The sequence below is a fragment of the Cimex lectularius genome, unplaced genomic scaffold (genome assembly GCF_000648675.2).
Source record: "Cimex lectularius strain Harlan isolate CLEC.00 unplaced genomic scaffold, Clec_2.1 scaffold90, whole genome shotgun sequence".
Taxonomy (NCBI): domain Eukaryota; kingdom Metazoa; phylum Arthropoda; class Insecta; order Hemiptera; family Cimicidae; genus Cimex; species Cimex lectularius.
This window is the reverse complement of record NW_019392684.1, coordinates 955,005-972,832: the sequence shown is the minus strand read 5'-3', so window position 1 is coordinate 972,832 and position 17,828 is coordinate 955,005. Positions and strand designations below refer to the sequence as shown.

General features: G+C 35.4%; 1 protein-coding gene across 2 annotated transcripts in view; it reads left to right on the top strand.

The window, feature by feature from the left end:
- The window catches only part of LOC106672159 (homeobox protein DBX1), a 48,814-nt gene that overhangs the window by 28,636 nt on the left and 2,350 nt on the right, over positions 1–17,828 (top strand). For both annotated transcript variants that reach the window (XM_024225732.1, XM_014403355.2), the window contains exon 5: positions 15,248–15,458. In XM_024225732.1, coding sequence (XP_024081500.1) covers positions 15,248–15,451 — 204 coding nt within the window. In that variant the 3' untranslated portion in view covers positions 15,452–15,458. The remainder of the gene's footprint in view (positions 1–15,247; positions 15,459–17,828) is intronic.

The window sequence follows — 17,828 nt, the reverse complement described above, 5'->3', positions numbered from 1 at the left end:
GGGCCGCAATGAAAGCTTACAAATCGTTTTCAGGTAAATATAATTTTGAGAGAGGTTTACTTCCTTTAATGTCGTCTGAGGAAATTAAGGGAGAGGGCTTTCCGAGAGGGAAGTGGAGTTTAATATAACGAGAGCGGCTCAATGTATAACAATATCTCAACACTTGGGCCGAGCTGGGGTGAGAGGCATAAAATTACCATAAAATCTATGTGGGACAGGCACGGGGGCGCTGGAACGAAAAACAACAGCCGAGACAACAATTAGACCGCTGGCCATCTCTGGGCCCCTCGTATTTCACATTCGCTCATCGAACAAAACAAGCCAATTTTCTTCTTACACTCTTTCGAGGCACAAGAGACGTCAATTTTCTAAGCTTTCCTTGTACCTTATGAAATTCATCGTGAGTAACTCGTCGATTCCGTAATTCAGGAATCTTGGAATAGAAATAGTGAGTCTGTACAGGAATAGCGACAAGGGAAAGTAGAAAAGAGAAATAGACAAATTTCACTTGATAATTAGGCAAATGGAAGAATTATACAAGTAAAGTGTTTAAGAATTTATTGTAACGCTCAGGAGGACAATTTGAAAAGAAAAATGACCATCTTTGCTCATTTTGAAGTTATATTTTAGCCAGGAACATCTGCAACTTTAGGAAAAATAAAATAGAGAGTACACGCGTTGTTGTTGGATTTTAAAATGTTTTTGAATATCTAAACTTATTTCGTCACTAGATAGCCTAATAATTTATAGGGAATTGCAAACTATATCAAGATATCAACTATTTGAAGATATCAAATAACAAAAAATTAATTTGTTACTGTTATAAATTATCTTACTAACACCAGAGGTGTTTCTTTTTCCATACAACCAATCCGTACCTTTTTATTCAAAACATTTGAACATTTTTTTGTGAATGAAAATAATGAATAAAAAATAATGAAAAATCTTGTGTTAAAAAGTAACAACGGCAACAACCGAAATATAATAAAAATATCTTTATATGTTACAAATATTTAAAACATACAGCCACACGCTCGAAAACCCTGAGTATTTATGGAATGCGATATACAACATTTACAGTATGAAAAAGGACTAGGTAGGGTGACTACATGCAGACACTTTTCTTCCTCTCACTCTCTCACTCACTCTCTCTCTCTCTCTCTCTCTCTCTCTATCTATCTATCTATCTATCTATCTATCTATCTATCTATCTATCTATTTATCTATCTATCTATCTATCTATCTATCTATCTATCTATCTATCTCTCTTTCACTCTCTCTCTCTGTCTCTCCCTCTCTGTCTCTGTCTGTCTGTCTCTCTCACTCTCTCTCTCTCTCTCTTTCTCTTTCTCTCTCTATCTATCTATCCATCTATCTATTTATCAATTTTCTATTTCAAGTGGGTTTCTTTTTTTCTCGCTCTAACTCACTTATTACACTTATTCTCTAGAACTCTCTCTCACTCTCTCTCTCGATATATATACCTATCTATCTATCTATCTATCTATCTATCTATCTATGTACCTACCTATCTATCTATCAATTTTCTATTTCAAGTGGGTTTCATTTTTTCTCGCTCTCACTCACTTATTACACTTATTCTCTACAACTCTTTCACATATATTTTTCGCACACTCCATCTCTCTCTCACTCTCTCTCTCTCTCTCTCTCTCTCTCTTCTTCTTCTTCTTCTTCTTCTTCTCTATATCTCTCTTCTTCTTCTTCTCTCGCTTTCCCTCTCTCTCTCCCTCTCTCTTCTCTATCTCTTTCTTTCTAACTCTCTCTGTTGATTGTCTGAATTAGTTCAAACAGTTTAATCCTGCTGTTAAATTGTATAAATAATTTTTTCTTTTATTCTTTTTGTTATTATTTATTTAAACTTTTCAAAACAAAAATAAATAAAATATGAAAAAATAATAAATTTAAAAATTGATAGTAAAAAATTTAAGTAAATAAAATAATAAACTCCATATAAACATGTTATTTCACAAAGGGTTTGATATTTTCATAGTTTCATGGGTCCTATTTCCAAATAAAACGACTCGTCCATTCATGCTAGTCGTTTTTCTTATTTTTTATTTTAAAAGTAATTTTTAAATAGTTTTGTATTTTAGCCATAAAGTAAATACTATTAAAAAAAATTATAAAAATGTATAAATAATTAAGAACTAAAATAATGTTAAATTGAAATAATTATTCCAGAAATAAAACATTTTCTTTAAAATGTCATAGGTTGCCGAAACGCTTAATAATACATCAATACGAATTTTGTTTTTTAATTGATAATAATAAATAGCGTTGTAAGCGCGGGGAAAAGAGGTCGGGCGAAACAAATTGTTAAAATTTGAATGGGGTTTGAATACGAGGGGAGAGGGGAAACAGTTAAAACGTGGCTGCAGTATATCAAAGGTAGTGTCAGCCCCAGATGCCGTATCTCAATGCCCTATTGATGGATCTAACTCAACTCGAAAACATATTTTTCAATAGGAAGCACATTATTAAATAACAGTTGTGATTGATTTATTCCAATCCGGTTTTCGGACATTTTCTTACCGTGTGTTTTTAGGGGAGGGCATGCCATTTGGGCCGTTATCTGTCTTTATGCCTTGCTTTTGAATAATAATAACTGACACTATCACAACCTAATAATTATTATTAAATTATTACTAGAAATCTATAACAGATTGCCAGTGCACTTCCTTTATTAATGGGTACTGTGTTAACCAATTCAAAATCTGTTATTCTACGATTGCTTTTTCGTTTAATAATGCAATAAACTTGTTGGCCACGTAGAAAATATATTTAATTTGTATAGAATTACAAGGCATCAGCAAACAACTCTTTACAAAAATACTGCAAGCAAGGTGTTTTTTTTACGCGAAAATTTGTATTCTTTTCTGCATTTTTCATCAGTTTTATATACCTTTAAGTGCTAGACGATCCATATATTTATTTGTATTTTGTTATTATTATGTTCAGTTACCTATCTTCCACACGCAATATTACTACAACACATATTACGTACAAACACACTCATGTTACTATAAGATTTTAATCTAACCTATGTTTGGCAGGTCTAAGAGTACAAATGACCCAGAATACCCACCCTTATAACTGGGAGTCGGCCAGGTGACAGTCACCTCGCCAACCACCCGTCATTCACGCCAATAAATACGTTCATCCTGAGTAACCTTTAATACAGTATTTATAATTAAAATTGGCAAGGCACCGTGCATTTTATTGCCAAGCGGTTCACCACCCTATCACTCTCCACTTATTCCTTAACCTAACAAACCTAAGTTATTGACAAATCTGCGTAGTACTTGATATTCCTCGGTTGACCCGTCCACTCATATAAAACCACTCACGCTAATATATACACTTATAAAACGCTAATATAAACGCTGGTCGGGTTCAACTGATGTCATCGAGCCCTTGCCTCGTTTCTCTCTGCAGATATTAAATTACCTGAACATAATTCGGTGGGCCTACGGGTACTCAATATTCCGTCACAACCTCACCAACGCATACTTCATCATTCGCGCTAATAAATACATTGATACATAAGATTCTACTTACTACATCCTATTAAAGGAGTTGTAAAAAATAAAAAGTAACATGATATTTCACAAGATTTTGGTATTTTCATAGTTTCATGTGTCCTATCTCCAAATAAAATTACTCGTCGCTATCCGTTTTTCTTTTGTACTTCACTAATGAATCATGACAAAAGTAAAAACCTACTAAAAATTATGGATTCGTTTGCTCCATTTTTTCGACCGCATGTAGGGGATATATGATAATCAACGAATCGTTGGTTTACTGGACGAAGACATTACTGCTGAGAAGTACTTCCCATAGGGCTGTAAAGGAGGGGGTTAATGGGCCTTGGTGTTCCCAATAAATGCCCAGGTTGGTGGGAATTATAAATAGCGAGAAATACCCTAGTTGGAGATGAAGTTCAACATAAACCACAAGTTCTACCACAACGTCCATGAAGGCCTCGGCCACGGGCAACGCTTTTCTCACGAATAACGGTGGGGGGGGGCGATGGACTCCCGGTGCACTAACGGGTAAGAAACAAGAAACTAGCCTTTGCAGATTTTGCTAAGAAGAAGAAACAGCGGAACACGTCCTCTGTTGGTGCGAAGGCGTATGTAAGCTGAGATTCCTAATCTTGGGAGAGGAAAAGCCAGAGCCTAAAGGATACGCACGGGAGCCTTTGAAAAAGTTTTGGGGTTTGGTAAAAAGCCTTAAGCTTAACGAGGAGCTCTAGATTAAAAAAAGGAGATGCACTATAGACCAGAACTGGTCGTAAAGTAGCCGGCTCCTGTATTATCTAATCTAGCATGCCTGGTATTACTGGAGCAACGATTGCTGCCCTGGAAGCCTTCCTAAATTTACTTGGGAAAAGCCTGGCATGATTCACAAGCTAATAACCTTCTCGCATATAAAAAGAGCGATTAAAGCTTCGGGAAGAACTTCCTGTCAAGGGTTCTAAGATGCCTGACACGCCATTATCCCAAAATTCAGATTTAAAAAGAAATTTCAAATTAAAATACCCAAGTAGTGTAGACTAGGAGAAAGGGATTCTGGTTAATACGTTTATAAATGGTAAACTCCAATCCGATCCAAGACCGAGTATGAGTGAAGAGCTGGTATTTAGGGAGCCAAGGAGTAGTATTATAAGCAAGCCTTGGGCAATATAACACAGTATTTCAATTTACTTAGCCAGTTATGCGGTATTCAAGTCAACTACCTTGTCAGTTGCAATAATTAGAGCCGTTTGGGATTGTATCAAGACATCAAAGATTGTGGAAAACAACAACAATACCATTTTTTGGGTACCAAGGTATACAAGGCAGAAGAGCACGGAAGAGGCTGATAAATTTTCCGAGCAAATTCAGTCAGGACAAGTGTTGGTCCTGAACCTGTTGCGACATACCAAAATGCCAAAATCCAAAAATACTTACATATATATAATTTGTGGCGAAGGTGGAGGTTTTCGTTACTTAAGATGTGTAAACGTTTTTATATTTTGGCTATGTACCCACCGTAAAGAAGACGAATATATCGTCGAAGATCGGCGTTGGTACAAAAGCATTATTTGTTTTTCTGACCATAACCCTAATTGACGAGACTCTATTACAGAATAGGTTACAATAAAATATCCAGGAAAGCACTTGTAGAAAGTGGAAAAAACCTAACTGCAAAAATACTGTACATTATTACGACTGCTAACTGGACACTCCAAACTTCGGAGGAATATGTAGAGACTTGGGAGCCTTTAACAAAACTTTGCGATCTGTTAAAAAGCCTGAAACTTAACGAATAGCTCTAGACAACGATGGAGATTGCCCAATAGACCAATATTGTCGCTATGCATAACTTCATAAAGTGGATAACAAGTAGTAACATAAGCATAAATCTAAAGATTGAATCGAAATTTCTCTGTAAAAATGGTCCGTCCCTTCATGCAAAACTGCAATGGAAATTCCAAAAGTTGCAAGTCATATTCATAATAATTCTAAAAACATAAAATTACGATTATTGCTTTTAGTTCTGGTAACAAAAATGCGAGTTTACTTAGGTTTAATAACGCCTGATCATTTTCGCAAAAAAATATAAATACATTATATATATATAAATATATATATGTATATGTATATATATATATGTATATGTATATATATATATNATATATATATATATATATATATATAGAGAGAGAGAGAGAGAGAGAGAGAGAGAGTGAGAGAGAGAGAAGAGAGATAGATATAATGCTAAAAATTATGTAAATTGAAAGGGTTGAAGTAAAATTTATATTAGATAATCTAAGAGATGAGTAATCATTAATAATTAGCAATTATTTATTAACTTCTTTATTTATTAATTTCTTTATGATATTAGTTATTATTAAAGTAAATGTGATGTTATTAAATTAATCTATTGTACGTGTCTAGTCAATGATTTATAAATATGTAATTACTAGTAAATTGCTTATTTATTAATTTAAATGGTTATCTCTTGAAGTAAATGTTTAATTATTTAACATAGATAATATACAATTCTAGTCAATCAAAGGTGCTATGTTCTAAGCCTACTGTACTTATAATTTATTAAATCTTACAGCAAGTGGTTTCTATAGCAATTTTTCACCACTGTTCTTTATTTCTTTAGGCGAAATTAGCAAAAATTGTAAATATATTTAAGTCCTCAGCCACAAGGATGTATAATGCCCTTGACATTTCTCCTTTTATTCTCTTTTTTATAAAGTGTATGTAAAATTTTTTATTAAATAAATTCCAATATTAGATAACAATTTTCATTGGCCAATGTTTATTTGTGAAAGCCCGTTTCATAAAATTTGGAAGATCCAATACAAAAACAAATTCCAGTTGAAAGGATAAATGTTTTTGTAACCTTGAAAAGAGGCGTTTAGTGATGGTTAAATATTTGGCCATTTTTACAGCGGACCCGTCGAGGATGTGATCGTTTTTATTTTATTGGGCGATTTGCCGTTGCCGTTGCTCGGTAGGAGAAGCCTGCCGAGGCAATAAAACAGTTTATCGAGTGAGCCGGGGGCTTGAATTAAACATGCCCTTCTGTCTGTGACAGGGCTGATTGAGAGGGAAGGGAAAGATCAGCGCTGACGGGGTGCGGCAAGGGGCCTAAGATGAATGATCCCCCGGCATAAAGCCGAGTCGTTAAACAGGAGACACTAGAGCTTTGTCCCACCAGACGCCTCTTCCTATTATAAAGCTCACCTTGATTAGCTTTCTGTTTTATTACGCCAACCACAACGGCCTTCATGCTCCTAGACTCTTATTCTACATCCTCTAAAGACCCCTCTTCCAAATGGAAATCACAATAGCAATTATAATCGTTTATAGCCCATTACTTTCATCTCTTAAATAAACACTCTTTTTTATATGGGATTTTTTTATAACACTCATCATTAAAGATAACGGTACTAAAACATAGAATAAATATAATTGAAAATATAAATATAAATATATAAGCAAAATATAAAAGGCAATGTTCATTCACAACTCCTAATCGAATAGCTAGTGACATATTTGAAGCGATATATGAGAATAATAAATATTAAAGTGATGGAATGTATTTCATGAATGCGGCAGGTGGCAAAGGAAATTTTTTTTATTTCAATGGTACTGGCCTTTATAAAGCCATCCTCCTTTGAAAATCTCTGCAAATAATCGTAGTTTGCTTTTTTCTTAATACACTAACCACAAACCGACTTTCAAATCATGAACCTTCGAGAGGTTAGCACATTATGAAAACAGGAAACAAACAATGAGAGTCAGGGAGAAAGGTGCGTAAAAGAAAGATAGAAAAATACGGAAAACTAAGAATTTTCCGCTGGGCTCTATGGATGCTTGAATTTTGTCGGGCCATACGTATACGTGCTTCATCATTGCAGAAAAAAACAGGCTGCATTAAATTACCAAAAACAATTTTTAATATCACTTACTCACAAGAAAAATTTATTCCATGCGTGTTTACTGACATGAACCAAAATTACAAAAGACGTCAATAGCTAAGTGAACGTGCAGTGTTAGCTGCAAAAAATGTGGATGTGAATTTCATTAATATTCAGCATATGTTACCAAAAGAAACATCGACTTACAAATCAATAGATACTGTTATAGATCAAGATAAAGGAATAAAGCGCCCAACGATTATTGCAGTTAAACTTGACCCTTTAAACATATTTTACAACTAACCTAATTGAGGGTCGATAGACGCTTTATGAAATAATCATACTCTCTCCCTCACTGCTCTCTCAATTTTTATCCCTCTCGCTCTTTCTCTCCTCTCTCTCTCCTCTCTCTTTCTCTCCTCTCGCTCTCTTTCTCTTTCTTGCCCTGTTTCTTTCTCTTTCTCTCTCTCTCTTCTCTCTCTTTCTCTCCTCTCGCTCTCTTTCTCTTTCTTGCCCTGTTTCTTTCTCTTTCCCTCCTCTCTCTCTTTCTCTCTCTCTCTCTCTCTTTCTGCCTCTCTCTCCCACTCACTCTCTCTTTCTTTCTCTCTCTCTCTCACTCTCTCTCTCTTTCTTTCTTTCTCTTGCTCTGTTTCTTTATCTTTCTCTTCTCTCTGTCTCTCTATCTCCCTCTCTATCTATCTCCCCCCTCTCTCTCTATCTATCTCTCTAACTCCTCTCCTCTCAAATCTCTCTACAGTATTTTTGCGTTATAATCGTAGTTTACAGAAAATGATCAGAAAAAAAGAAACTAATTACATTTAAGAAAGAAACCACTATGCTTATGTGGTCAAGCAGGATAAATCTTTAACAGCAATCTGGGCACAGTTTGGAGAAATACGCCTCTTTTTGTCGATGAAAGATGTAAGAAATAAATATTTCATCGTTTTGAAGATGAAGTTTTAATTTTGCCATATGCATGCTGTTTCGATCTGAAAACATACTTTTCCTGTACGCCTGAGGTTTTGTCTGTACATCGAGCAACACGAAAAAATTGGATATGGTGTGTAGCGTGGTCCACTCGTCCAGATTTACAGGACGACTTGGGACATTTGTTTCCAGAGACATGAAAATAGATCAAACAGCGTAAACGGCGTGGAAATAAAATATCCCCAGGGGACCTCGGACAAGAGGGCCTGATTTTAATTGCACGTCAAAACGTGTCGGAAGTGTAAAAGTGACCCGAGACCCTTGATTAAATGTGCAACACTCGCCCACTCCCGACCCCCATCTCTCATCCCCATCCACCTTCCCCCATCCACGATTCGGGAAAGGCCGGTGTTTTTGTGTCCATCAAGGGGCGGGCTCTCGTGTTTCTTTGTAAACATCCAGGGCTGCGGTCATTAGGAACAACAATCTCGTGGGAGTCGGTCCATCTTGTTTCGTTTACCCTCATTTACACTCTGGCCCCATCCTCTCCGCTTGAAAAGCAATTAATTATAACCACCGATTGGGTAAATCAGTCTGGATCGCTTCCGATAGCCCTCTCCAAATTAACCCTTGCTCAAACAACTCGATTGTTCTCCGTAATTGCTCGCCAATCCATTTCAAACAATATTACAATATAATTTCCCTTTAATGAATTTACTAGAGTTCAAAACATCCGTCTGTGTATGGTATGTAATGCCATTATTAGTCAATGATTTAGATTGAACAGAATACTTAGCGTTTAATTCCAACCAAAGAGAAATTACATAAATTCAACAAATAGAAATTATAAACAAACAATCTGAATCTAGGTATGGTCTTGAAGAAGAAGAAAACAAATTTAGTTCCTAATGCCATGCTTTCGATATTTTAAGATTATCATCAGGGCCTATATTAATTTCTCATTATGAAAAACATATTGGTACAATTGATTTACTAATCAATATAACTATATAGAACTTACAAAACAACCTTAAATATGTCTACAGATTGACATATTTAAGTTTTTTTTACAGGCGAACTTAAATTTCCTTGAAGATCGATTCAGTCCCAATATTGCCAAGAAGTGTAGGGATAGGGATAGGGTTAAAAGAGGCGGCCACGAGGCCTATTGCACCTCGACCTGAATTGATCTATTGTGCTCCCCTGTTTTTTATAACTCACTGGCCAGCTTCAGCCTCCACAGCTTTGCCAGCGGCTCCTTAGTGTAAGATCTTGCTTGTGGTTTTTCTTGTCCTAGTTGCAAGAAACTGCACCTGCATGGACCTTCACAGAAACATAAAATGTGTTCTGCGGTCTTCTCCTCTTCCTGGCAGTATCTACAGTGTTTCTTCTGTCTGTACTCCTATCCGGTGCATGTGCTTTCTTAAGTGGCAGTGCCCTGTCAGGAGAATCCAGAAGAGAAAACCAGAATCCTCGTTCGGTTGTGGTTCCCTTCCAGTATTTCTTTTGTAAGTTTTCGGATGGTCCTTCTATGAAACTCTTCGCGTGCCTCATACCTGTGGTATTGTTCCACCAGGTTTTGGACTCATTAAGGATCCATTTTAAGATGTATCCTCTTTTGTCGCAGGCTGCTAGGCCGCGGTAGAATTCTGGGCCAAGGGAGTCCATGCAGTTCCAAACACTCGCCTCGTATTAGGCTAGGGCAGGTAATGACGGGACATGGAAAATTTAATTTTTATCTTTATCCATTTCACAAAAACGAGAATCCGCTGTGCACAAACTCTACGACCGATGATAACGCAAAACACAGACTGTTGCATTGTCCTCTCATAACAGGCAAAGAAAGGAGCTAATAACGTCCATTAAAAAGAATTAGCCTTCAGACTTAAACAAATTAGTTTAGGATAAAGAAAATTTCAAATTATTTAAAAACTTAAGTCGAAAACTAACAGGTACATAATGTGCTGACATAAAAACTATCTTTTTTATCTATTGTAAATATTGCATACTCGATAGTTATTACTTATTTATTGATTACTTTTCGTATATTTATCGCTTCCCTTATATATAATATTTTTCTAATTATTTATTTTATTTATTTATTATTCGTCCATTTATTTATTATTTATTAGTCTTCCCAGTCTCAATATATGTATGTACTCAAATAGGCGGTAAATTTCGAGTTGTTTACTTCTATTGAAGTAACTTGTAAAATTTATCGTATGTAAATATCATTGAACCAAAGTGTAAAGAAGTAAACAGCAAGGGGAACCCTCTTTTTGAATAGATAATTTAAAAAACCTTTACTTCCCCTGGTCTCACCTTCCACCAAGGTAAGGCTAGGAGAGAATGTTAAAGTAAATTTAAACTTCCTTAATTCATTAATTATTTAATAGATTTCATGGTCGTAGTCCGCCGTTATGGGGTCTCCCTGTGGTACGGCGGGGTGATGGATGGGAAAAAAAATTCCACCTATGCATCAGTGTGCCCGCTGGACTTCTGATGACTTCCATTTCTAATAGGGAATAGAGCTATTATTCTCCACTTCATATGGGAATTGTATATTCTTATGATAACTATTAAAAAGTCCACTACAGTTTGTGGTCCGATTGACCAATTAACATTTGTCAATTAATTATTATTTATGAAAGGTATTGTTTAAGATAAAATAGTCAGTGTCACGAGCGGGATTCGAACCCACGACCTTCGGCTAAATACGCCGCTGCTCTACCACTTGAGCTATCGTGAGTTCGATCCGCTCGGACTTTTTATCTTAACCAACACCTTTCATAAATATTAATTAATTGAAAAACTATTAAAAAGGTTAAAAAAATTGTCTAAATTATCCCTTGGTAAAATCATGGTAAAATCAGAAACAAGTCATCGACCTATATATGGCCGTAATATTATAAGTGGCCCGATCTAAAACCCGTTCAATCAAATCATTCATTATGGATAACTGGAAAAATGAGGAACAAAACACCTTCTATCGCCATACCATCCAATAGCCATTTATACCTGAGAAAATCACTAAATCAATGAAAAAAATCAAGCAGCACTGTGATGCCAGTCACATTGATGCCAAAAAAGAACTTAAATATGCCAATCTGTATACATATTTAAGGTTGTTTTGTAAGTTCTATATAGTTACATTGATTGGTAAATCAATTGTACAAATATGTTTTTCATTATGTGAAATTAATATAGGCCCTGATGATTGACCTTAAAATAGATCGAAAGCTTAGCATTAGCAACTAAATTTGATTTCTTCTCTAAGGCCAAACCTTGATCCAGAGTGTTCGTAAGTGAAAAAGTGTTCGATACTTTTATTACTGAAATCAGAAATTATGAACGTAGAGTGAGTATGTAGAATCTCTTAGTAAATGATGTTTTTAATCACGGATTTATTGTTTACAACGATTTGGATTTCGATCATTTTATTACATACGACATTGTTATTATACCAGAAAAAATCGATTTTATATGAAAAAAATGTATTTATGTATCACAAATAAATTAAGCCTGAAAAAAAACGGGTAGCTGTTAAAAGTCTTGAAAGTCTTGGATTATGTACAAGCCAAAACTTCAATTCCTATTTAAAATATTTGTTTTTCGGCTCTCAAAGCAGGCGTCGGCTTTTTTGTTAATCAAAGCAAAAAATATTCCAATAAGGGGCAATAAAATTCCGATTTGAAATCAGACACAAAACGCCGGGCAATCTAAATCGTCAATTAATAGTGAATGACAAGTCAAAATCCGTTGTTAATACGTGAAATGGGAGAGGGATTGTGTTCACCGATTCCATCCACAGTTTGCCCACCGTGGCGATGAGGGGGTTGCAAGTCGGCTCCCATGTAAAAACAAGGGCGGTTTTGTACGAGGGGGTGCAGGAGCGACCGCTGGTTAGTATGCAGGGCAAGTGGACCACCACCACTCAACACTTACCACCTCATTACTGCCCGCAACACACTCCATATTAAACCCCAATTGGCCAGGTTAATAAGGTGAATCATAAATATACACGAGTCCCTCATGCAAATCCGCACGGCTATTAGCACAATCCGCCGGCATAATTTAATCATTTGTCATCGCGGGGGAGATTGAAGGAGGTTTTTAACATAAGCGAAATGGGATCGGGATGAAAGAGGCGCGAAATGTAAATAATAAATCAATAAAAACTAAAACTACAAAAACCTTTACAGCACTGCTTTTCTGTTCATCCTTCATTAAAAATATTGTGTTTATGACAAAATCAATCTGTGATATTTATTGGTATAATAGATACAATATACTTTATATTCTAGGGTTGTGGTAATAAAAACATTGATACTGTCAACCACTATTTAAATAAGCGCATAACATAGGCCCTCGGAATAATAAACTATCATTAATTTGTTTTATAGCGTCAATTTTACTTCATCACTAAAATCAATGTTTCAAGGTTACATAAAAATTTACAGAAGCGATTAACACGACATACCTAGTAAGACATAAGACATAACGACAGCTCGATCAAGTGGTTGGCGAGAGAAAGAGAGAGAGAGAGAGAGAGAGAGAGAGAGAGAGAGAAAATGAATGAATGAATACTTTATTAACCTGAAGCTTACATAGAACCATAGGGTCCTCTCTTACCGAAGTCAGGAAACTTAATGTTAACATTTTATTTTATTCAGCTCTAACAGATAATTATATCAATTTATTGTAATTTCTTAATTATAATTTTCTTACAAGGTGTCTTTCTAATTATGGCTTAAATATAACAATGATAATTTAATGTACGCTAGTAATAAATAACAAATAAATAAATAATAAATAGTTTAATAATTAATAAATAGCAAATTTAGTAATAAATAATCTTAACACAATTGTACATAATTCAGTCTAGTATAATAGTATAGTATAACACACACACACACACACACACACATATATATATATATATATATATATATATATATATATATAAACACGAGGATATTGTAATTACATTTTTATCTATTATTGTATTTTGTCAGGAACTCTTCTTTTAATATAGATTTCGCTTTTACATATGGTAGAAGTAGTAAATTGTACAGGTTGTTTTTATTAAAATTATTGATTGCTTTTACTAGAAAAGATGCATTGTAGATAGCAGTTCTGATTTTAGGCAATATAAATCTATGTTTATCATATCTAGTATTCTTGTCATGGGTAGGCTTATGCAATTTAAAGTTATTTATCAGATATGATGGTTTTTGTCTTTTTAATAATTTTATTAAGAACATCGAGAGTATTAGTGCTCTTCTTTCTTTAATTTTTAAAATTTTTGCTTTGGCATAATATGGTGTGACATGATCAAAGTATTCGATATTATCAACATATCTTATACAAGCATTTTGTGCTTTTTGTAGTTTTTCTAAATTTTTTTACTTATATTAGAATAGCATAGGGAAGCATAATCAAAGATTGGGACCAACATAGATTTTATAATTTGTAATTTTACCTCAGGTGGAAGATCAATCTGGATTTTTCGCAGCTGACACTGAGAGAGTGAGAAAGAGAGAAAGAAGGGAGTAGAAAAGATAAAGCTACTCACTTACTAAATAAATACCCAGAAAATGATGTTTCATCAAGCAATGTTTGATGTCAGCGAAAAGAACAATATTAGGCGACACAGAAGTGTAAGCATAAAACTTGTATAGGTAGATAGAGACAGAGAAAGAGAGAGAAGCGTAAGATGGCTATAGAAACGGGCCAGCATATCAAAACAGGGAAGATAGGACGGACGATCGGAAATGACCAAACTACCGGTTCTTTATGGTAAACGTGTAACGACAAAAAGACAAAGTCAGGATTTGCAATTGCTTGATCATTAGATGAAATTCGTTTGAGCGTGCAAATGTGTATGTATGTGAACGAGAGGGAGAAAGAAAAGAAAAAGGAGAGAGTGAGGAAGAGAGAGAGAGAGAGAGAGAGAGAGAGAGAGAGAGAGAGAGAGAGAAGAGAAAATGAGAAAGCGAGACTAAATTCAAAAAAAGGTTCATCAGATAACACAACAAAAAAGGGTCTTGAAAAAATGAGTGGGAGTGAAAGTAGATAGATAAAGAAGTAAAAATATATATTTTAGATAGAGGTAGGAAGATAGGTATATATGTATATGTATATGTGTGTGTGTGTATATATATATATATATATATATATATATATATATATATATATATATATATATGTGTGTGTGTGTATATATATATATATATATATATATATATATACGTAGAGAGAGAGAGTAAGAGTGAGGGGGGAAGAGAGAAAATACCTTTTGACCACAGATTAACGAAAAGATGCCATTTACGAAAATCACATGAACGAAGAAACGTGACAACCTTACGAAGTATCAGTCAGGACATTTAAAAAAAATTATTTAACAACTCAACTAATGCCCATAATGTCGCTAAATAGTTCTTCAATATAAGTTATGTACTTTTATTAAAGACTTTGGTCATTTTCTTGACGGTACGTCTCTTCTCACGATTACATTCGGACAACACTGATTGATCTAAAACATGATTATCTTTGACGTTAACGCGATATTTTCTATGTACATATGTATATATGGGCATAAACATAAACGATAGATGAGAATGCCAACTGTTGCACTCATGACCTTCGTCCGTGGTGAGTTTGTTCTCGCTATTTTTCAACATTTCACCTTTTACGTGGAGTCTAGTAATTTGAAGTAAAGTTATTTTTATGCCAGTATGTTGTTTTTTAAATATTATTTCCTTTGTTATTTCTGAAACAATTTGTTTTTACCTTTTAAGCTGTAAAATTTTAAGACTTCAAAAAATCGTGTATGTTGTTTTTGCTCGTTTAAAATGTACTTTTTTGAAATTCAAGGTTAAAATCTGGTTTCAAAACCGGAGGATGAAGTGGAGGAATTCGAAAGAAAGGGAGCTGCTGGCGAGCGGTGGATCCCGCGAGCAAACGCTCCCAAATAAAAACAATCCGCACCCCGATCTCAGCGATCCGGGAGGGACGAGGGCCCACGACACGGAAGAAGAGCAGAGCGCTGAAGACGACGAGGAAATCAATGTCACGTGACTACCTGGTAATTATAAGAATTTTTATATAATTTCTCCGTCCGACTAAATGCAAAATCATCCTGGGTGTATAAAGAAGAAGCTGATATCATCACCCTTTACACGAGTTGTATACCTAACCAATTTAAGGATCGATGGGTATTCAAAATTCTCCATTCTGAGGCTCCGTACAACGGACGATTTGCCTTCAACTACAACTATAGGCATGGCTAAGTCACTTGATAGTCCTTTTTTGCTGGTTTGTCGAAAAATGCCCCACCATGTATGTATAACGTTAAAATACAATAAAATAACTTGTATTTCTGTCGATTTATCTACCAATTTTAGTATTTTTTGATATCACACTTGTATTTAGCTATAATCTTAACATTTTTGCAATTAAATAACTTATAGGGGCTAAAAACTTGAGCCACTGTTCTCCTTTTCTTAACTGAATCGAAATGACGTGTCTGTATAACATGTTACATGTTAATCTAATAAAAATTGCTCCACTGTGTCTTTTTTCATTACAAAGAAAGTTGAAAGGGTTCTTAAATGTGTTTCTTGGGTTTTTCCTGCTTCCCATCCAAACGGTTAAAAGCAACTAGGACGAGAGCCGAGGGAAGTGGAAAAAGGATTAAGGGCTAAAACCGGAGAGAAACGAGGGTTATTAAAAATTAAGAATTCGCCAAAAGAGCGAGGGGGCGAGCGAGTAGAAAGTCTTGGTAGTGCCTCGAAGGGTGTGGGGGTGGTTCGTGGGCGGTGGGGGTTGAGGGTTAAGGAATAATAAAAATGGCTCCTTGACGACAGCTTGCACCCCCACCAGGGACTCAACATGCAAATCCAGGGCCATTATTTCATAGTCATCAGCTGTTGAAGACGCCATATTGAGTTTAAGGGAGTTAGGGATGGGGATGAGGATGGGGGATGGGGTGGTATAATTCATAACTTGGCCTCGCCTCGGCATTAGCTTATATTGAGACCTCCACATACCCAAAGCACCGACACAGAACCACCCCCTTCCCGTTTCCGTTACACCTTTCTCGACTAGGGGTCTCTTTTCCTCCTATTATTAAACCGGCACTTTGTCCTCCTCGACAACGTCAATTAGCGTCAAAGACATTTTATAAGCTTGCTCGTATTTCATTCATCGATCCGTCTAAAAAGACACCCTTTCTGAGAGTTAATGAAAAGTGACTGAAATTATTAATTATTTAAAAGAAGGGTTGCTTTGGCGTGTTTTAATAGAAGCTCTCGATTAATTTTCCTCTCTTAATCATTTTGATACAACTTGGTATGTTCTAATACATCAATTAAACCACAACAAAATCATTTATTTGTGATTTCTTGTTGAGGTGGGTGAGTGATGAGCCTGTAGTTTGCTCACCTCGCTTTTTTAGTCGATTGACAATTCCGGCATCTTGAGCTGTGGTTGTCTGACTGTCCAACCGAGGCAGACAAAGATTGTCAGAAACGGCCAAAACAAAAAATCAGTCATTCCCATTCATTCAGCTTTTTGATGCAAACATAGCCCGGTACACACTTACCCGATGCACCGCTATTCGACGCTACCCGATGCTACCCAACGCCTTGCCACGTTTGGTAGGGTGTGCACATCTATGCGACGTCAAGCGCACGCCACGTACAGTCACACAGCGTGTATCACAAATCAGTATCACAATCGCAACGCCTTTTTTGTTCTTAATGCATTATTTTGATTAAAACCATGTAATAAATTGTTAGTTAAATTTAATTGTTTTAAATAAAGTTATTCCGGTGTTTTGATAAATTTTCTGCCTAACCATCATAATTAAATAATTTTTACAAAAACTCATGAATTTTTGATCTCGATTAATTTGGTTTATATTAAAATAAGTTTGTTGTAATTAATATAACAACAAAATTACATATACATAGTTTGAAATAAACTACAAAAAATATGAGTGTCCTGCTCTGACGCTACTCGACGAAAATGATGTAATTTTATGAGCAAAACAATGAAATAAATTGTTAGTTAAATTTTATGAGAAAAACCGTTTTATGAGCATTAAATTGTTAGTTCAATTCATTATATCAAAGAATGGTATTCCGATGTTTGATCAATTTTCTACTAAACCAAAAAAAAAATTAATATAACGACAATAATACATGTAGTTTGAATAAAAATATGAGTGTCCGGTTCTTTTGTTTTCGACTGTACTCGATGCTAACCGACGAAAATCTGGACAGTGGGGATCGCAAAACGTAGAGTAGGGTAGCGTTGCATAGCATCGGGCAGATGTGCACGGAGGTAATACATTCTTATGGAAAATTGGACTTTGGATTTGCGTCGGATAGCATCGGGTAGCGTCGTAAAGCGTTGCATGGAGAGTTGCTCCGACTATCTCAAGCACTATTAC